The sequence below is a fragment of the Dermacentor albipictus genome, chromosome 5, assembly GCF_038994185.2.
Source record: "Dermacentor albipictus isolate Rhodes 1998 colony chromosome 5, USDA_Dalb.pri_finalv2, whole genome shotgun sequence".
Lineage (NCBI taxonomy): Eukaryota > Metazoa > Arthropoda > Arachnida > Ixodida > Ixodidae > Dermacentor > Dermacentor albipictus.
Genome location: NC_091825.1, coordinates 78666542 through 78688383, shown reverse-complemented (window position 1 = coordinate 78688383; position 21842 = coordinate 78666542). Strand labels below are relative to the sequence as shown.

Sequence of the window (21842 nt, the reverse complement as noted above, 5' to 3'; positions counted from 1 at the left end):
CTGTCATTCTGTGCTCTTAGTATTAAAGGTTGCGCAATCTCAAGTTTCAGTGACCCACAGGAGCGAGAGGCAGACGAAGCATTCGCTCCCCGCCGCTAGCACTTTTCCCCATAGCATCATCCCAGTGCAGGTGACACTATCAGCTGCCTGGGCGTAGTGCATACGAAAGCGTGGGTGGGTTCCATTATAATTCCTACAGCCGATGTGATCATATCGTGAATGTACAGGACATGAAACCGCATCATTCTTCGCCGACTACCAAATTTATATAAATTTTTTTCTCATTCAAATTTGATTTTTTTCGATCGCCCAATAATTAGGAAAATTTTTAACCCCTTTCCGTGTAAGAAAAATCAATCGGTGACTGTGCTTGTTTGCATAAGAGGTCGAATTTCAATACAACAAAATTTCGATGTAACGAAGCAAACTGTCAACTTTATTAACTCCATTATATCAAGGTTTAAGTGCATAACGAAGGATGTTCTCACAATCACAAAATCAGCCAATGACATTGGTGGGCTAGCTGCTTTCAATTAGCTTTAGATGACGACATTCTGGATGAGAGGAAGCGTCTGCCCACTGCTTTTGACACTAGTTGTAAAGCCATAATATTTGGCTCACATGTTCACAGGCGCTTCATTAATAGATCGTCAACATTTTTGATCCATGTTCAAAAAGTGTTTCAGGGCCCCTTTAAGTGTGAGAAAAGTATACACCATATATATATATATATATATATATATATATATATATATATATGGGAAGGGATTTGAAAAAGCTCTTCAAGTTCCAGCCCCCCTCCCCTCCACTACAATCCACAGTATGCCTGGCTTCAATGGTGACTCCACCAGATTTTGTGGAAATACCGTATTTACTTGCATTATGATCGCACTCACATAATGATCACACCCCTGTATTTTGTTGCCAAAATTCGATTTTTTTTTTCCCCTTGCAATGATCGCACCTCGAACTTGCTGCAGCGATATGTCATGTGCCTGGTCTAGCTAATAATGATCGCGCTTACCACCTGTTGGATGCTACGCGAACAACTCCTCAAGAAATACCAAGCGGTCCACATGCACCAAACATTCTAAGCAGATGCCCCATTTCATTCCTTTCATCACTTTCCACATTTCCATGAAAAAAAAAAAAACGGCTACAACCAAACTTGCCTTGGCTTTATTATTTGTAGGCTTTATAAGGGTTGTTGTGAACAACAACAAAAAAGGCGCCTTCGATTCTTCTCGTCTGCACTCGTGGGTACGCAACAAATTGCGAGCAGCAATGATAGTAGCCACGTTTACACTGATACGTTAGAAGTGTACCCTATTCATATGCCGACTCTTGTAACACAACCTAAGATATTCGTCCACCTTTAGCAGAAACGTGCCGTATTACGACAGTAGTGAAGACAAATGCCGTAGTTTACACAGTATAGCCGTCATGTGTTTCTATGTCACTGGCAGCTAAACACGCCCATCTGTTCCTGTCCCCTCAAAATGGACATGGCTACGTTATTGCCACAGACTTGCCGATATGAATGATATTATTCATTACTGATACGGAAGAAACTGTTTCAATGTGTGTAATTTACTCACAAAAAGAAAAAAAAAAGTGTTCGGCTTGTTCCGCCGGCCGCCATTTTTGTTTTTGGTGTCCCACACTATTACAGCGGCAGCCGCCTGTTTGTTGACCTGTTGTCATCCCACAGCAAATGCAGGATGAAAAAAATGTTTCTTTTCGCGGGAAATATAACCCGCGTAATGACCGCACCTCTGAATTTACAGCAATTTCTTTTACAAAAAAGTGCGATCATTATGCAAGTAGATATGATAGGTGTTCTAAAATATTACAAACACTGTCGTACAAACTTGCAGACTCATGTTTCTATAGTTGAGCAAAGCAGATCACACAACTTTAATGTAGTAAGCACATACACAGCGCGGCAGCAGAGTCCCCCATTTGACGTAATATGTGAGAAGGAGCCACTCAAACTTCTCGGTGCTAATAGATGAGACCAAGTCTTTCTTGTCCTGCGCTATGTTTTTCTCCCATTCAGACTTACTGTTAGGGCATGTTCGCATATATTGGATAACCTACGAATGTCTCTTCCGACTGGAATGAAAACGGGCTTTGTATGCAAGGGATGTGCGACTGAGGTGTCACATAGAATTCTCTTGCTTTTAAAATAAACATTCCATAGCCCACAGCTATCCAGAAACAAAGCACTTTGTGCTTGCTTCCAATGGCCAACTGCAATAACGGCTCCCACATCGTAGGAATCGTTTCAAATGTAGATTTTTACTGGTGGTACCACATAGCTCCAGCAGGGCTACATCTCTTGCTAAATAGCTGTTGAAGTGATAATTATATTAATTTCTGGACCTACCGACACTTCAGCATTGCTGCAAGATGTGTAGGTTGGCATACCCAATAGTGAACTTCCTCGCTCATTGGTGAGCTTGTACACATTGCAACCGTTGTACACATTTTTGTAAACAAGTGCAGCAAAATGAAAGGCTTTATAAATTGCATGGCAGTCCACCACTGTGCTCCCTTCAGCTATATGCAAAGCAAATGTTGAAGTCACAAACGCATTTATTTGCCTCGAACAGGCTAAGCTTAGATGTTGGTTACACGACTCAGCTTCTGTATCCTGTTCAGCAAGATGTCGCCTTGCTTTATGCACGCCTGCAAAAAAAGAAAAGAGATTAATGCTTCATTCTGCCCATTGCAAATCATAAATCAATAAGGAAACCAAGACACAGACAATACACAGTCCCAACTTATGGTTCACAAGTTCTGAATTCCTGCAACACAGTGCACTTCTCAACTTCCTGTACAGTGCACATAATGGTTTCCAATACAGTAGAACCTCGCTGAAACGTTTCTGTTAAGTACGTTTTCTTGGCGCCAACGTTCACAAACAAGAAAAAAAAGAAATACATGACCCAAAAGAGTTACGCTCATTTCTTACCAGTTCATACGTTCCTGGAAAACACAATTTTTTGGCACCAACTTCAGTACGTCGCCAAGCTGTAATCGTTTGATACGTTTTCCGGCTACTAGCTCCCATGTAAACAAGAAAATTCTGGACGGAGAACAGCATATAGCTGCCCACTGCGGCAGCGTCACCGTAATACTCGCCCGCCTGTCTAATGTGAAAATGCCTGCAGGCACTCAGTTCCTCATTTTGGTACCACCAAATCTTCTCCAGGGTCATCGCATGCGGCCTTCACAGCTATCGTCGCTAATCCTATTGCAATGAGCGTCTTCACCTATATGTTTCACAGCGCATGGTGCCTTCGGAAGCATAGTGCACGCTTAAATAGGCGATAACAGAAACGCACCGCCGTTGCCTGCTGTGGACTGCGATCGTATACATTTTCCAGTGGCTAGATCCCATGTGAACAAGAAAAGGAACAAGGTGCACGCACGATCGAGAACAGTATACAGTGGAACCCCGTTCATATGTTTTTCACCGGACCGCGAAAAAAAAACGTAACAGCCGGGAAAACGCAACAGTGAGGAAAGGTCCGAAAATTAATGAAAACAGTGCAGCTTTGCCTTGAAACAATTTATTTCGACATCAAGTGAGCTTAGGTCTTAAAAAAAAATCGAGAATGGTCGATTGCCGTTTTTTCCGCTCGCTGGAAAACACCACGTGTTTCTCGATGGCCTGGAAAGCCGCATTGCTCTCAGCGTCGCTTTGAGGTGCAACGTACCTGCGAAGGAGGTCCAGAGCTGCGACGGCTTCTCCAAAGCTCGGGTCCGCCAACTCCCCAGAATCATGCGGTTCGTGCTCCTCGTCGTCACCACAGTCTGAGGCTTCACTCGCGACCGAGTCTGCAACGATCTCGGCGATACTCTGACACTCAGACGTCACGACAGCAGCATCCACGGCGACGTAGTCGTCATACGTGACTCCCGTGGCACCCAGCGCATTCAAAGCTTCACTCAGCTCTTGATCATGAGAGGCTGCTTCCGTCTCTTCAGCTTCCGTGGCAGTTTCCTCTCCGCCGTCTGTGCGAAAGCCACACCGCGCGAAGCAGTGCTGTGCAGTTGACGCGCTCACTGCAGTCCACGCTGAAGCGACGTAGTGCATAGCGTCCAGTATCGAAACGATCGTAGGCTGCTGTCCGCGATCAATACGCGCCAGAGAGCACTTTACGATAGACTTCCTGTACGACTGCTTCAAGTTCTTTGTAACGCCGGCATCCAACGGCTGCAAGTGGCTTGTAGTGTATGGAGGAAAAAAAACAAGCTTAACGTTCCGAAGAAACGACGGGTCTTTCGGGTGGGCAGCACAATTGTCCAGAAAAAGGACAACACTCCTGCACTAGGAGCCCATCTTGTTGTCGAAGTAACGAAGAAATTCTTCGAACAAGGAACCCGTCATCCATGCACGACTGTTACTTCTATAGTGACATGGCAGCAGGCGAATGTTCTTTAAGCACCATGGGTTTCGGTATTTTCCGATTACTGATGGCTTCATTGTCCGAGCCATCCATGTTGCAGCAAAGGAGCACCGTCAATCGCTCTTTGCTGCATTTGCCTCCGTGGCATGCTTCGCCCTTCAGGCTTAACAACTTGGATGGCTGCACCCGAAAGAAAAGACCCGTTTCGTCGGCATTGTATATGTCACGAGGCTCATACTCCTCAATTATGGCAGATAGTGTGGCCTTCCAATCGTCGACTGTTTCCAAGTTTACGCTTGCTGCTTCCCCGGATACCGTCTTATACGCGATGCCGTGCCTCTTCCGGAAACGGTCGATCCAGCCATTTGACGCTGCAAAGTCACTGATGCCCAGTCGGTCGGCTATTTCCATCGCCTTCTCGCGCAAAAATGCTGCCGTCAAAGTTAACGCCGGCAGCGCGAGCTTGTTTAAACCAAGTAAGAAGCGACTCGTCGAGGTTTCCATACTTGGCGCCACAAGCCTGCTTAGCTTTCGGGCCGAAGAGCGCGGCATTCCCTTGTATATCGGCACGCTTCGAGACGATGCTGTTAAGCGTCGAGGGTGGCAGACCAAGATCCTTGGCGATGTCGACTCTTTTCCGCGCTGGCTGCCTGTCGACTGCGTTGCGAACATGCAGCTTTTCCTCGAGGGAAAGCGCCTTGCGCTTGCGCGACGCCATCAAAGGACGACAAATCGCTCGCGGTGTCAGCGAGGCCCGACGAGGCGTAGGCAGCGTAGGTGTTGACGGGAGGACACGGACGACTCGGATGGGTTGAACCGCACAAACAAGAAAGACTGGATTAGCGAGGCCTGACGAAGCGTAGGCAGCGTAGCTGTTGACGGAAGGACACGGACGACTCAGATGGGTTGAACCGCATAAACAAGAAAGACTGGATTGCTGCGGGCCCGCGGGTTTTACTCGCTTCGGCTGACGAGGCCATAGAGTTTTCTACAAAAATTACTAGAGGGAACTCTGGCGCTGCAGTCGTTGTCCTACCATGGGAATGATGGGAAGTACATGGATTTGTCTGATCTTCGTGCTTATGGATTCAGGCGTTCTTGTGGCTTTGTATATTACGCTATATAAATCTTATTGTCGTATATTTCAGCGCAATCTATATTCTTCGAAGTGCAGAAGACGCCGGGAACGCGTACAATTGCTATTAATTGCAACGATTGAGCTTGTCTATGAGCCCAAATCGAAACGCACCAAGCGTCTCAAAGCACTGGCATGCCCGCGATAAATTCATAAGGGCGTTTCATTTGCTTGTTGATACATGCATTCGTGGCTTAATGGTTTCAATATCAGGCTTCTGTACTAGAGTCCCCGTGTTCGAATCCTGCAGTCGGGCAATTTTAATGATGTTTATTTAATTATTTATTACGCAATAAGCTGTTGAAAATGATGAGTTTACAAAGTCACAAAGCCGTTTGAAGCCAAAAAGGACGAAGTTTAGGCAAATTCATGTACTTCCCATAATTCCCATGCTGGGACAACCGCTCCCATTGTAGCTCACGTAGACACTAGCGCCAGAGTTCCCTCTAGTAATTTTGTAGGAAACTCTATGGACGAGGCAGTGGCCATCTAGTAGCAATCTCTCCAACTCGCGTGCGGCTTTTTATGGCCTCTGAGATTACCCACGCGCGTGCAAGGGGGGTGATATCGGAGGCCATGGTCTTGTAGCCAATTCCGTAGCCAAGTCTGGCCAAGACTCGTCAAAATGGCGGTTGGCGCGCGTTGCCCGGCCGGGTTCGGGGTGCCAGGTTGCGACGTAACATGCGGGAACGTTTTCACAGCTACAACGTAACAGCGGGGTACCCAATACATTGGATCCTATGGGAGCTATGCCGGGACCGGACGAAAGCGACGCAACAGCCGGGAAAACGCAGCAGTGAGGAACGTAACAGCGGGGTTCTGCTGTATAGCCGCCTGTCGCACGTGAAAACAACAGTGCGCACAGTTTCTTATACTGGGGCCAGATTCCACTTCGGTTCCGTCTCCGAACCGTTCCTTTCCGGAGTGACGTCAAAATGACGACAGCGAAGAACGCGAGGAGAAAGAAGGGGAAGCGAACGGCCAATCGGCGAGCGCCCGACCTCGCGGGAGCCCGGCCCACGACTGCCTGGCTTTTTCGGGGGCCGTACACTAAAAGATAGGTTGTTTTAAAAAGAAATCAAATATCACAAATAAATGGTAATACATACTATTTCATAAGAAGTCACAGTACGTGCAAGAGAGTGCAGTAAATAACCATTTTGACGTTTCTTTTGATACATGTTTATCTTTTCTGTCGGTAGAAGGCGTCGCATACGCGCGCGCGCGGTGCCATCTGGGAAATTGTGGGCTCTTTGGCGCGCGCTTTGAAGTTTCGTGTTAAGGGCGTAGTAGCCCTTTCTGGTCATGAATGCCTGCGTTTCACCGGGGCTGAGGCCTTTGGGCTGACTGATGGCAATGAGGGTTCCATCGATGCAGCCAACAACACCAGGAATTCGGCCGCGGTGCAAAAATTCTTCCACTGCCTGCTGCTTTTCCGCTGGCGTGGACGGAAAGGTTACACACCCTCTTTGCTTGCCTATGCGAGTTATAGCTAGTGCTACTGCGCTGATGCAGCGGCTCATTGAGGATTGCGAGAGTTGGATGGTCACCTCACTGCCGACAGAAGTCTGAAAGCTCCCGGTCGCAAAAAACCGAAGCGCACAGAGAACTTTCGCTTCTGTTGGTAGTCCGGTCGGCCCCTTCGTCCCGATTTCGCCCTCAAGATCACCACACAGCCTACGCACCAGCGCTTTGCTCATCCTGAAATGGCGGCGGAAATCCTCCTCCGGCAGATCGAAGGCGTCTTCCCTGTTTCTCGGTCGTCTCTGCCCAGTGCGGCCGCAAAGAGCCGCGAAAAGATACGGAGTCATGGGCGCCGCCATGTTTGTTTACAGCGGTTCCCGCGAAGTGGACCTACTCGGCGCGGTTCTTGTGCCGGCCGGCGAAACGGTTCCTTTCGGCGCCGTGGCCACGCCCCGTGACGTAGGCGAAAACTGTGGAGCCGCCTCCGGAAGTTTTTCGTCACGCCGGACGTGACGACGGTCGGCCAATGAGAGGAGGCGAAAGGAACTGGTTCTCGAACGGAACCGCAGTGGGATCTGGCCCCTGGTTCCAGCTAATCTCCACCCAGGTTGTCACATGCCGCATTCACAGCTATCGTCGCCAGATCTATTGCGATAATCATCTTCACCTATCTCTTTCACAGCGAGTGGTTTATAGTGCCATTGGCAGTGTACTGCACGCCTTTAGTAGGCAATAATCCAAACACGCCGTCGTTCCCTGCTTCAGGTGGTGCGATATGGCCATCGCTTTCGCTTTGGCGGCACCCGGCATTGCCCACCAGCTCAATTTCACTTCGGTTTCCTGTCGCCCTCTTAAAACAAAACGCATCTCCGGCCACGGAGCACCACCAGCTCGGCGTGCATTGGCGTCTCGTACTGCAATGATCCGCACAAGGCTTCGCATTGCGTAGATGTCAACAATAGCTGAGTTCATCAAATTTTTTTAGCTACTTTGGATAGTACGTTTTCCCAGTTAATGCATTTTCCCCGCTGCTTTTCCAAAATTTATGAGCGAGGTTCTACTTATTATGTTGTATGCAGTTGTTCTATGAAATGCCAAATAATATTTGGCATGTCCATGACAGCATTTTCTAGCCATTAAAGCCACTACATTGGCTTTGTTCAAGTATCGCAGCCCCACTTTGAACAGGAAGGTCGAGGAACCTCAAGAACCTGCTTGCTTTACCAAATGTTCAAATGAGTAAAACAGAACACTGAACAAAGGTTTCTGAACTGTCTCGTCTACAATGGAAGTTTGAAGAGACATTAAAAAAATATTGTGCCAGTTGTATTAGTACGAGGGTTGTCCGTAAAATAAGGTTCCAAATGATTTTTCACAATGAAAAACCTGCTTATTGGCATTGAATAATAAATTTTCGGAAAGCTTAGACTTTCCCCTATTTTTCGACATAATTGCGGTTGAGATCATTGCACTTTTGCATGCAGTGTACCATCTTCTTTATGCCTGAATCGTAGAACTCTCCAGCCACACCCTGAAGGTAGCTTAAACCTCTTCTTTAAGCTTCCTCAGGTTCTGAAATGCATCTCACCCAGGTGTTTCTTCAATTCAGGGAAGAGATGGTAGTCACTTGGGGCTATGTCTGAGCTGTAGGCGGATGTGTGACAGTATCCCATTCAGATTTGTTGATGAGATCATTTGTTACACAGGCGATGTGCAGACGAGCGTTGTCCTGATGGAAACGCACTCCCTTCGTGAGCATGCCTCTCTTCTTGATTTGAATCGTGCACCGAAGGTTCTGCAACATTTCACAGTAGCAGTCCGCATTAATTGTGTACCGGCAGGCATGAATTCGCACAATAACCCCTTCGTGTCCCAAAATACACTCGCCATCTTTGCAGGCAGACAGCGTTTGTTTGAACTTTTGCGGCTTCGGTGACTCTGGATGTTTCCACTGACGGGATTGTTGTTTAGTTTCCGCTGTCGTGTAGCGGACCCAGGTCTCGTCCCCAGTGACAATAGAGTCCAAGGATTCCTCGCCATCGTTTTAGTAGGCCTGAAGAAATTCGCGGGCCGCTTCAACACCTTGCCGTTTGCAGACTTCCGTAAGCATTCTCGGGACTCACCTTGCACAAACCTTTGCATACCCCAAGTGGTCTGTCAAAATTTTGTCAATGCAGATCTTGCTGACATCAGGGACCATCTTGCAGACCTCCCAAACTGTCACCCTTCAATCTTTCAGCATTGTGTTTTCCACTTTCGCAATCGTTTCATCCGAAACCAATGGCCATCCAGAACACTGTTTGTCATGGATGTCTGTACATCCGTCTTTGAATTCTCTACACCATTATCGAACATGTTGTACGCTCATACACTTTTCTCCGTAGACTTCACACAGTTCGTAACGTATATCCACCGGCACACAAAAAACGAATCACAGAGCGTACTTCACACATGGCGGGAGAAGCGAGCAGGAGCACCACCTCTAATGGCTGCCAAGCCAAGACTGAGCATCGCAGACAGCTTGCCAGGTCAGGGACTGGGAGAGGGGGAACCAAGCTACATGCCAGTGTCGCCGGATCCGGCGGAACAGCGTTCCTCACGACTGCAGCTCCTCGGGAACCTTATTTTATAAACAACCCTCGTAAATTGTGCTTCCACGATTACAAAAATGCCACTCTTACCATGAGAGGTGGCTTGATAAGTAAAAACAAAAAGAAAATGAAAGACAGGTGACATCGCCACCTTGAAGTTTCTGCGCCATTTTGCCGTGACACTGGATTTTGAGAGCACCCGCTCGACCCTAGCCACCATTTTATTGATACAGTCGCCGACCGATTTTCCGGACTTCGAAAATTCGGACATGCCCGATTATTCGGTCAGCCTCGCGGCACCGCCATTCTCCCCATAGAGCATAACGTATAACAACTGCCGAAAGTTCGGACACCTTGCAACCTCTCGTCTGATTTTTCGGACACTCCTTGAGCCAACTCGGTCGAGAGCACCATGCACCGACTCTGACCGGTGCATGGTTCGACTTGCTGAACGCCATTTTTGTTTTGAAAGGAGCTTCCTTGCTGCCCCACGAAGTGGCGCTACTGGAAATCCCCGCTCATTATCATCGTTTCTGCCTGGTTAGATAGAGTGGCTCTGCAGCAGTTCCGGTTTCAGCTTAGTAAGCCATGTCAGGGCAATCCAGCAGCTGATTTGTTTCTTCGCTGACGCTGCGAGCAGGCCGCGTTTTTCATTTGTGCGACTGGTGTCGGCACGGTGGTGTTTGCTGTGTCGAGGTTTCGGTGAGCCAACGCGGCATACGTAAACATCGCGTCAAAGGTCTAATGGCGCCGACAGTGCCTGCGCAGACTGCGCTGGGGAATGCCGGCAAGCGGGTTCCGGGAGGCCAAGACTTGTTGCCTTCTGATGTGCTCCCTACTGACGCGGAAAATGTTCTGCTGAGACCTGCGCAGTGGTTGCATTGCGATTCCGGACACAGTCTCATTTGACAGTTTCATAGGTGCTGACACTGCTGTAATGACATGCGCAGAACTCGACGACGGCAAGATCATTCGTCAGGTTTCTGCTGCACCGCCGGAGATGACGCACCATGTGCTACCATGCGGAGCGTGTACAAGCAGTGACTGTGCTTTCAGCCGCTAATAGTGACCGTACGACCCTCTCCGAGATTCAGGCTTATCTGATTGCGCGTAAACGGAACAGCGTGCAACGGCGCATTCACGATTTCTTCCAAGCCTACTGCCGAGCCCGAATAAGTGCGTGGAAATAAAGGATTTCTTTTGTTTTCTTAATCTGCTTTTTCGGACACCTGTTTATTCGGACATTTTCGCAGTCCCCGTGAGGTCCGAATAAACGGTCGGCGACTGTAAATACGCACTACGGTGCATTCTAAAAGAGCAGAACAGACTGAACTGAGCAAGCTTCAAGAACTAATACTGAGCTACAATGGTCCACATATAAAACAGTACTCCGAAATCTACGACGTAGCACTGATGTACCATATTTACCCAAATCTAACGTGCACCTGTTTGTTGAGAAAACGGATCTGAAAATTGCATGCAAATTACAATTGGATACGAAAAAAAAAAAGAACATTCACAGCATTAGAAACAGCCTACCACCAGACACAGCGTCATAGCTACAGAGCACGTTTTCGTGAAGGTTGCTGTGGGTTCATTTTGCGCTCGACTATGATCTGGAGTGGCTTACACGGCCACTTTCAGGGAGACAATCACTTTTGCGTGATTTCACGTGGCTCAGCACCAGATGCAGCAGCGTATACAGCCACCACTGTTTCTGCTGCTATCCCAAGCTCGCTACTGCATAGACTCGTGTAAGAGCAGCAATTCCCCCCCCCCCCCAATTTTTATGAGATGCGGCTCTTACATGGGACCAAACCTTTTGGTTAAAATGATGCCGGTGCAGCCGATGACTTGTGCGCACCCCGCATTTCCAGAAGTACCATTGCATCAGAGGTAAATGCGCAGCTCTCGCCATCTAGCAGCGGCACGCAGTAGTACACAGCGTGCAAAAATGCGATGCTGATGCGCACGCACGTTAGTGAGGCATCGAACACGTTTGCTTTTTCGTTGGAAATCATTTTTCCCAAATTTTGGGCTGCCAAGTTGGGGTGCAGCCCTTACATGAGCCTATACGGTATCTGCGCAGTGCCGTCAGCTACATATTTCAATAATCCTGGTGCAGAGTCATGCAAAATCTCGCAAAAGTGGTAGTAGTATCTCAAAGAAATTGTTTAAGAATACCACTCCTGTGTGCTCGGTATCTGTGGCCAATGGAGTGCCAATGGTGATGACAGTGCATCACTTTCATTATGAAAAAAAAAATTTTTTTATTTCCCCTTGCTGTGAAGGTTACTTCTTGTTACTTGTAACTTTAAGCTCACGAAAATGGGTTGTGCGTTACCCTCGGGGGCGTGCTGGAATTGTGTTGGTAAACACAGTATCTGCCCTATGGTTCCAGCACAAAAGTAAAAAGCTGAAATCTGGCTTTCATTTCCTAATCCAGTAACCAACATCATACTGTGAACTTAACAAAATAGAGATTTGAGGGAACACTTTATCAGTCTAAAGTGATCTACTGTTTCCCTTTGGTGTCCCTTCAAATGCGCATTGTGATACCAGGCAAGTCACCCTCACCTGATACTGGTAATTCTTGCTGTCTGGTCGGTTAGTTTCGACCACTTCGCCCACCTTGTCAATCTTGCAGTGCAGTCGCCCAGCGGCGATGAACCGTGCCAGCTCCCTGCAGGTGACAAAGGTGCTACGTGACTCCATGCTCTGTATACCACATTGAACAGACAGATTAAGCAAGCTAAAATCAAATTATGGGGCTTTACGTGCCAAAACCACGATCTGATTTGAGGCACGCTGTAGTGGAGGACTCCAGAAATTTGGACCACCTGGGGTTCTCTAACATACACCTAAATCCAAGTACCACGGGTGTTTTCACATTTCACCCCCAACGAAATGCGGTCGCCATGGCCGGGATTCAATCCTGCGCGCTTAGCAGCCCAACACCATAGTCACTAACCAATCACGGCAGGTAGTGAGCATGATAAAAAATTATACAAGACTTCAGCTAAAACGAACTACAAAGGGGTTCTGTAATTAGGGAAACAGCAACCGAAGCACTCAATCATAGAGCTAGTATACTAACTCTTAGTAAAAGCTGGGCGAAACAATTGACAACTGCAAAGGCACCACCATATTGCTACCACTCATTTTTATAATGCTAAAAATAATAAAAATCTGATGCGTAAGCAAGCATATACATGTAGCATGTACATGTGAACAATATGTAAACGTCATTCTGCATGTTTTTGAGAAATATCCAATGGCTATTTATCAAATTTCAAGAAAACCTTACAGTGCGCGAAAGAGTACGTTTGCAGGCAGCTGAGCAAGATGGTGCGACCATAGTGTGAAGATGCTCAGGAGGGCATTTGATTGAACGTCTTGTGGCCTGCACGCCTGCACAGCGTAGCTACATGGTGGTGCACCTGTAGTTACCTATTTCAATGCATGTGTGCTATGGGAGGCTTTTCCTCAGGAGTTGGCTATATTAACTCTATTCAGTCATTGCAAAGGTAGCATTTTTAGCTACTCTTAAACAGGGAGTGCTGCACGAAACTAAACCGATTCCTTTATGCCAAAATCTGCGATAATCCTACCAGCAAATTGACGAAAACAGGGTTCATAGCAGATTTCGTGTATAATATTCAAGGGTTTTCAAGAATTTTCAAGGCGCTCACAAAGCATTTTCAAGGGTTAAAGCACCATAATGCCCGGCAACTTGAAAAGAAAACACGGTCTCTTAAACGACAGGCAAGCATTCTCTTCATTGTACATGGATGCTCGTATTCTTTTTTCACATAAATCATCCTCGGGCGCCACAACCAAGATGGCTCTCTACCATAGAAATGCTAATGGAATCGGATTGGTTGGACTCTTGGCCTTGCATAAACCTTGTGGTCACATAGTCAAGTAAAATTCGATAAGCTTAACACTGAAAGCAAAATTCAGGGATTATTAAGCACTCTGTGAAACTTAAGGGAGAGCCTTCAAAATAGGCAATTCACATTCAAAGGGTTTCAAGGATCACCACAAACTTTTAGAAGATTCAGTGGTAAAAACAACGATATGTTGAAAATTTCCACAAACATGACACGATCTGGACTCCAATGAAGGTTCCAAAACACTTTTGTCTCTACATCTGCTGAATGGTGCTGCAATATCTTAATTCAGTCACACCCAGTTATAATGAGCATGCTTATGCTACTAAATATGGCTTGATATATCGAGTAATTCGATATACCCAAAGTCATTTATAACGAACTTTAAATTTTGTGATGCAACTATTATGTGCGAATTTGTTCTCTCTAGCAGAGAGAAGTTAGGAAGTAATTTTATTTACCACAATTGGGAGTAATATATTCCTGCGCCTTGAATTGTTCCTCAGCGTCACGAAGGATGCAATTCTAGATGTGCAAGATTGAATAGACTCGTTCCAGTTCATTCAATGTCGGCACAGTACCAGTGTAACAAATCAGCAGATGCCTCTAGTTTGTTATATCCAATGCACAGTTTCTTATGAGTGAGTTTTTTCTATGACTATTGGTGAGTAAGTTTCACTTGTTCGATAGACAAAACAATTCGCCTTATCCAGGTTCGTTATGTTCGGATTCGATTGCACATCATGTTTATGGCTAACTTGGAGAAAATAGAGTTTCCTAATGATTCACTAGAAAAAAAGAGCATCTCAGATGCATAAGTGGAGCACCACAGCAGGACTATGTCTTAATGTTCCACTAACAAAAGCAACTTTCAAATTGGAGGAGCGATACTGCTTTGCAGTGGTACTGCTCTAGTACTGCTATAAAAAAATGCATGCACTATTTTGACTATTTGTGTTGGATTGATTAAGGGCTAACAGGACATAATTAAGAGAAACAATATGTAAATAATGGATAACGTTTGAGAACAATGCCAGACCACTGTTAAATGTATGTTCGCATCAGTTCAGTAGTTGGATGTTCATGCTGTCTTGACGGAATGGGGAGACTCACTGGTCGATGAAGGCAACAGTAACGCCAAAAGCATTGGCCATGTACTGCAGGGTCAGGCTGCGGTAGGACTCCAGAAGCTGACTGTAGGCCAGGATGCGCATCTCGCGCACGTAGAAGCGAACATGCGGAGCCCACAGTCGGTCCCGCTGGAGAAGCTGCTCCACATGCGCTGCAACAGACGCAACAACCAGAGCAGTGAGATTGCCTTTGTGAATAAAGAGCATAACTATAGGAAATCACAGTGCACCATACAGGGTGTCCCAGGTATCATGCACCACATCTTAAAGAAAGCTGAGCTATCTAGGCAGATGAATGTAAATAGTATGTTGTACATATGTTATCATAGTGTGTATTTAATTAGGTCGTAATTATTAATTACTGACTATATGTATACTTACAGCAGATATGTGAATATGTACTAGCTTTTTGAGCATATATGAAAGCACCAATTGCAGTTGTTCATGGCATGCCCTCTATTGCAGTTTTTTTTTTTCTTTTGAACCCTCTGAGGGTCAATGCCATAAATACATGGTGCCGCACCCAAATGGTCGATGCCGTACATATATAATGTCAATCTGTGTGTTTAAAGAACGTGGCAATTTTTCAACTCTTCGTTGCCCAGCAAGTGCTGCCACCCTGTGTGGATACCAGGAATTGGTTTACTTTTCCTTTCGCCGCCAACCCCATTGCGCAGGGCCATAATGAAAGATGGCAGTGCCATATTTTCATCTGGACGATGAGCAAAATGGGAAGAAGGTCTTGAATTTCCACCTCCTGCCTTCCCCGTGTTTTCCCTATATTTCCATCTAGTAGTAATTTTAGTAGGAAACTATGCAGTGAAGCACCACTCGAACAAGCATTAGCTGACCGTATAAAAATGCTGTTGTGGTTGAGTAAAGACTTTCAGACGCATAGTACACGAGAACTCCGGTTATGAATCCCACGATTTCGCGACATCCTGGGTTTTAAAACGGATTAGTGCAGTCCCAGCAAACTCCCCATACAGACAATGCATTAAAAAGACTTGATTATACAGTAAAAGCTCGTTAATTCGAACCGCAAGGGGAAGCCGCTTCAGTTCGAATTAACGAAAGTTCGAACTAACGAAAGTGAAGGAGGGCAACAGTACACTGCGATTTGGAAGCAGTAGGGCATGTCAGAAAGTGATGGCGTGTGCCGCGGGCACACGCCATCTTCAAGTCGAAGCTCTGGGTCCGACTGTGCCACACCACCGATGTTCACTGATACGAACGTTAGCCGAGGCTTAACACCATCACAATGAATCGCGACGGCCGATACCTCCTAAGCTGAAAACAGAGGTGCACAACAGATGAAGACTGCTGAGACAAAGACGCTGAACATGTGAAGGTGGCGAAGGCCCTGATTCGTTGGTTCTTGATTGCAAGCACAGCTGCGACGTACTTGATTCGCTGTGTTTTGGAGCTTGCCGTGCCATCTCCGCACAACATTAGCAGCTGTACAAGATTTGGAAAGCCTCCGAGATTCGCAACGGGCAAGAAGTCTCCGAGGTTACGTAGAACGGAGAGGCGGCAGCCGCTGCTGCCTTCTGGCTGACCCCGCGTCGATTAGATTTTTTCCGATTTTGCCTTCTCTCGCCGTTCTCTCCGTTTCGGAGGCAATGCAGCCTTGTGTGTAGGCAGTAGGCGCGTTTTTCTGGCCGCGTGCCAGGCGACCGTAGTTCGAATTATCCGTGAGGGAACCTTCTCGCGTTCGAATTAACGGACTTTTTTATACATAGACTTCTGTGGAGCTTGGCCGGACCAAATCGTACAGTTCGAATTATCCATAAATTCGTATTATTGAAGTTCGAATTAACGAGCTTTCACTGTACAATGCAAAATTACACACATCCTGTATCATTGATAGCCAGCATAAAACTGAAAGCACAAGAGCGAATGCATGAGAAGCGTGCCCACTCCCAGCAGCTCCCTTGCAGTGCCGTCCCCTCAGTAAGAAGGGGCGGAGAACCCCTTCACATGCGGAAAGCTCCAAATAGTTTCTGCTAACTTCCTTTTTCCTTCTGTCGTGTTCACTGCCCTCTCATCGATCATTTCCCTTCCCCCTCTTTGCATTGCTCAACTGCCAGCCTCCCCAACACCACCTAGAACAACAGGTTTCAAGGTTGCAACACTCACTGGACTCTGTGAAGATACGTTGCAGAGGTGACCGAAGGCAACCGGAAGAATGCTCATCTATCATGCACGTCCACAGTCACGCTGCTATGCAAGCATACTGCTCGCATCCGAGCATGGCCATGGCTCATCAAACACTGTAATCAGCCACTTTTGTCAAACGTAGGGTGACTTGATACAAACCCGACTTTTAGTATAGGGACACTATCACCACTAGCGCAGTATTGGTCCTCACCTTCCTCGGACAGCCTTAAAGCATGTACGAAAGCCATCATGACTGCATCGCAATTGTATACATTTAGCCGGGAAAACGTCAGAAACAACCATCTGCTAAAAGGAAGTGGTCACATTAATAATATATGTATATGCAAAAAAAGATTTAAGCATAAAATTAAGCACTTAATAAGAAGGTTTATTCAGGAGCTCCTGTTTAAATATATGTGAATGAAGAAATTGCTGTTGTTGGCAATTGTGCCATTTATAAAGACGTTTGTTGCAGGTAAACGTAAAGCTCTACCAACCGTGTGAAATACATATGCATGCCCATATACAAACATGCAAATGCGCACGCACACACATGAACACATGCACACGCAAACACATGTGTGCCCATGCACCCTTCTGCTGTACTTTGCATATTTTCTGCATGACACCTTCACTGGAAGTTTGTTCACATCAACAAATACAAATGGGATGAATATACTTCTTGGTGCAAGGTTACTACAATCGTAAATTCATGCAGTTCTTCCACCATGACGCTAAATCCCTCGCATGACGTCATGGTGGTACTGCTGAGGTCTTGAAGGGACCCTGCAACGATTTTGACGATTTTGTCCAAACATGCCGAATCATCAGGGTAGGTCCTTCTGATCATTCATTGACGCATCTAAGTGCACTGCATAAAGTGTGTAATTTATTATAATGTTTTAAAAATGTACATGAACTCAGCCGAGTGGCAACATGCCACTCGGCTAAGTTTTCAGCCGCCCCGACCAGGTGATACGAGGTGACCATATGACGCCAATAGGGCGAGCTATCCGAACGGCTGCCAAGGGCACGTCAACAATAATTTTCCAACTTTATGGCTTACCTGTGCTCCTACCTGGCTGAAAAGAAGGAAATCAACTGTCCAATTAGACAATCATACAAATCAGCCCTTCACCTTCCTAGATACATGGCTAATGAGAAGCTCCTAGAATTGGGAATCCACAATACCCTAGAGGAGCTTGCCGAGGCACACAAATCAGCCCAGCTGGAGAGGCTATCTAAAAGTGAAGTAGGAAGACACATACTGGAGGATTTGATGATTTTATATGGATCCACACACACCTCCACAGGTAAACTTCTGCTAATATACCACAGAAATTTAAGGATGGACCCAATACGAAAAAACGTGCATCCTGAACATCACAGGGACAAAAGGAGAGCAAGACCTAAAGCTCTACATAAACGCTACTCAGACCTGCAGGATTCAATCCACGTTGACGTTGCAGCATACACAAGTCGAGATGCCTTCTCAATAGGCATAGTCAGCAATCAAGGCCAGGCCCACTCTGCAGCAACAGTTAATTGCATGCATGCAGAGGAAGCAGAAGAGGCAGCTATAGCTCTGGCTCAGAGCTGTGCACGGGCTCGGGCCATTTGGAGATTCTCTTAATCGGGCTTGGGCCGGGTCCGGGCCAGGCTGTCACGCCGGGCCTGGGCCAAGGAAGCCACGTACCCAAAACTTGCTCTTCTTGCTAAGAGGCTATTAGCCATTCCGGCCACCAGTTCAAGCAGTGAACGAAACTTCAGCGCTGCTGGATTCATAATGCAGGAGTGCCGCACTTGCCTTAACCCTTCATCAATGGACAACTTGTTATTTTTGCACAACAGCTTAGAATAACAATTCTGTGTGCGCGCTGCATCTGTATATATTCATGATTTTGTCGTATGGAATGCAAGAGTTCAACATTATAAGGTCACTTAAATAAACTTATTTTCCTGATATTGTTTCTTTTTGTGTCGGCATTGCCTTACTGCAGGCCGGGCCTTAAGCCAACCTAAGGACGAACCGGGCCGGGTGAACTACGGCTTCTTTAGCGACGGGCCGGACCGGGCCACCTGTGGCAGTGTAGGGCCCGGGCCGGGCGCTGGCTCAGAATTGCAGCCCATGCACAGCTCTACTCTGGCTATCAATGGCACCACCACAAAAGTCATTTTTAGCGATTCTAAAACTGCACTTAGAAAATTTGCCAGTGGCAAAATCCACAAACCTGCCCTGCAAATTCTAAACAAATATGCACCACCTGATTGTCAGATTCAAGTCATCTGGGTCCCTGCACATTCCTCGCACCCAGGAAATGAGGCTGCCCACAATTTTCGCCAGAGGTTTCGTTAGTCAGGCAGTGGGAGGCCTTGACCTGGGTTCAGCGAGGGACCGCATCCAGACGTTCCACGAAATTACTATGCACTACCGCGAAGGTAGACAAAAATACCCCCCTCCACATAAATCACCGGATAAACTGCAACAGGTTACCTGGAGACAGTTGCAGACTGACTCATTTGCCGACCCTTACGAGTACTCACTAATATATCTGGGCTGCTTCTCACCTAAATGCAAAAACTGTGACGCCCATAAGGCGGGCCTGACACATATATTGGGCAAGTGCCCCAGGCTAAAGCCTAGGGGGGAACTCCAACTTAATAACACTTCAGACTGGGAGGTAGCGGTGTCCAGCTCGAAATACCACAGCCCAGCTATGGACCGTCAACTGGGCTTTGGAGATTGCCGAAAGTTAACGGCTAACGGCCACCTCATGCCGCCTGGTGGAAGAAGAAATGGCCCAGTAATTAACGTAATTCAAATATCTGATGAAAACGAAGATCTTCCTCCTGCCCGTTGCATTACATTCACAGTTTTTTTTTTTCCACATAACTGGAAAGTGGACCCTCACATTACAATCGAGTAAATATGGCATTCCACCAACCAATGGACATGACACATTACTGAGATCTTGCACTATGCTTAGAGGTATTCTGACAAGTGACAAGGTGGTCACAGCTCGCATTCAATAGTGTCAGACCCTGGCCACCATCTCTTCCTTACTGCACGCTCACTTGTTGCAAATCTGCCTTCAGCTTAATTGTGTCGTGAGAGGGGTGGATCAGCTATCTTGTGTAGGGCAACTGAAAGGGAACCTCATCAGAACCTACTGCATATATTAGTTATACATGGGAAGTTGTATTGCACCAGTTAGGGAGCATTTTGTCGCTGTAATTTATGAAATTCCATCATTATTAGAGGAGATAGGAGAAACTGAAATGTGTGTTGCCCTGCTGCCAGGAGGCAAGCTTCACTGCCAAATAAGCCCTCTCTCCTCCTGCCTTGACTAGCGTCTGCAAGTGACATTTCTTCCCTGCCTTCTCCCAGCCTCGGGAAGTGTCACGATTGTGTCCTAAACTCTGCCTCTTTTTTCTTTTCTTCTTGTTCTTTTTCTCTTGCTCTTCTCGCTGCATGGTGCCCTCCCACTGAGAGAATAGAGCATCCTGCATTGGATGACTTACCGAGGTCACATGCCATAATCGGCGATGTTGCAGGATGAGAGGCATTCACACATGTGACCTTGACTCAAGTGGGGTTCCCTCGGAAGGAAGGGCACACAGGCTTCTATTAGAAACTTCAGCTGTTTTTGTGCCACACAGATATTTGATACTTTGCAGATAAAACTGCCACCGCATGATCTACACATTGCACTTGTCTGTTCACAATGTCGAAACCTGGTGAAGGACCCTCTAGTGTGAAAGTGCCTACTTCCACAACTCCCCATATTCCATGGCACCTGTAAGGCAAGGACATACTTAAAGCAACAGGATCAAAAGCGGCTCACCAAGCTTCTTGAAGAAGATTGAATATTGACACCGGTAGAGGGAGAACAGGTACTCGCTGATGTCAGGAACACCATGCAGAACTTCAAGGATCTCAGAACCCATCACAACCTGCACACAGTGAACGTTCCTATGAACACCTTGATGTTACAAACAGTAAGAGTCACATGGAGATCAGGCGCATGTTGAAAAACCCCAGTTTGTCAAAATCCACGTGGAGATCTTCCCTACAATGTCCCTCACAATCCATTGTGCAGTGTTGCACGACAACAGGTCATGATTAGAGCCAACATCATGGCCAATGCCACTGCAAGATGATAACAGAATGTGTCTTGATGCAGGATGGCAATGAAAATGTACCACCTTTATTATGAAAGCTCATTAAATAGTTAGGTTATCTTAAATGTTAAGGTAACAACATAGCTGGACTTCACATTGCACTCGTTTTGTTAACACATGGACTGCAAGTCGAACTGAGGAAGTGGCTAGTCTGGAGGCTCCACTGAGGATGACATGTTGTAGTCCACAGACAGCAATTAAGAGCCATTTAACAGTGACAATAGATATGAAGCATGAATAATATAACATCTTGTGAAATTAAATTCTGCGGATTTCACCTTTTTCTGACTGCGAAAAATTGAGGCATACTCTTTTCTTACAAAACCTGCTGAGTCTTAGATTTGGGGGCACACTCATTTCTTACTTTGAACCCTTAAAAGCATAGTTCGGATTAACGAAACAAATTTATTAAATGATGTCCGTTAATTGCAAATGAATTAGTGGAAGGGGAGAGTATTTTACAAATAATTTTCCAATATTTTATACCATCAACTGAGGATGCTCAAACCTTAATTTTGAGCGGAAACATGACAAGAGACCTCAGTATGCAAACAAGCTGCTTATTTGTTCAAATTGCTTTATTCCTGCTTTTAATAAGCAATACCTCATACTTTGCAAACTAATGACCAAAGCTTGTTAATATGGTGAGTACACTAAGATTTGAACAACTTTTCCTACTACAGTCGCCGACAGTTTATTCGGACCTCACGCGGACTGTGGAAATGTCCGAATAAACAGGTGTCCGAAATAGCAGATTAAGAAAAAAAAAAAGAAATCCTTTGTTTCCACGCATTTATTTGGGATCGGCAGTAGCCTTGAAGAAATCGCGAATGCGCCAGTGCACGCTGTTCCATTTACGCACAATCAGA

At 46.3% G+C, this 21842-nt stretch overlaps 1 protein-coding gene across 1 annotated transcript in view; it reads right to left on the bottom strand.

Annotated features, from left to right (window-relative positions):
* Positions 1 to 2580: 2580 nt before the first annotated feature.
* LOC135921188 (26S proteasome non-ATPase regulatory subunit 6-like) overlaps positions 2581 to 21842 on the bottom strand; it is a 34617-nt gene continuing 15355 nt past the window's right edge. Inside the window, exons 5-8 of the mRNA XM_065455500.1 lie at positions 20637 to 20745; positions 14615 to 14783; positions 12186 to 12291; positions 2581 to 2691 (exon numbers count right to left, since the gene is read on the bottom strand). Coding sequence (XP_065311572.1) covers positions 2623 to 2691; positions 12186 to 12291; positions 14615 to 14783; positions 20637 to 20745 — 453 coding nt within the window. The 3' untranslated portion in view covers positions 2581 to 2622. The remainder of the gene's footprint in view (positions 2692 to 12185; positions 12292 to 14614; positions 14784 to 20636; positions 20746 to 21842) is intronic.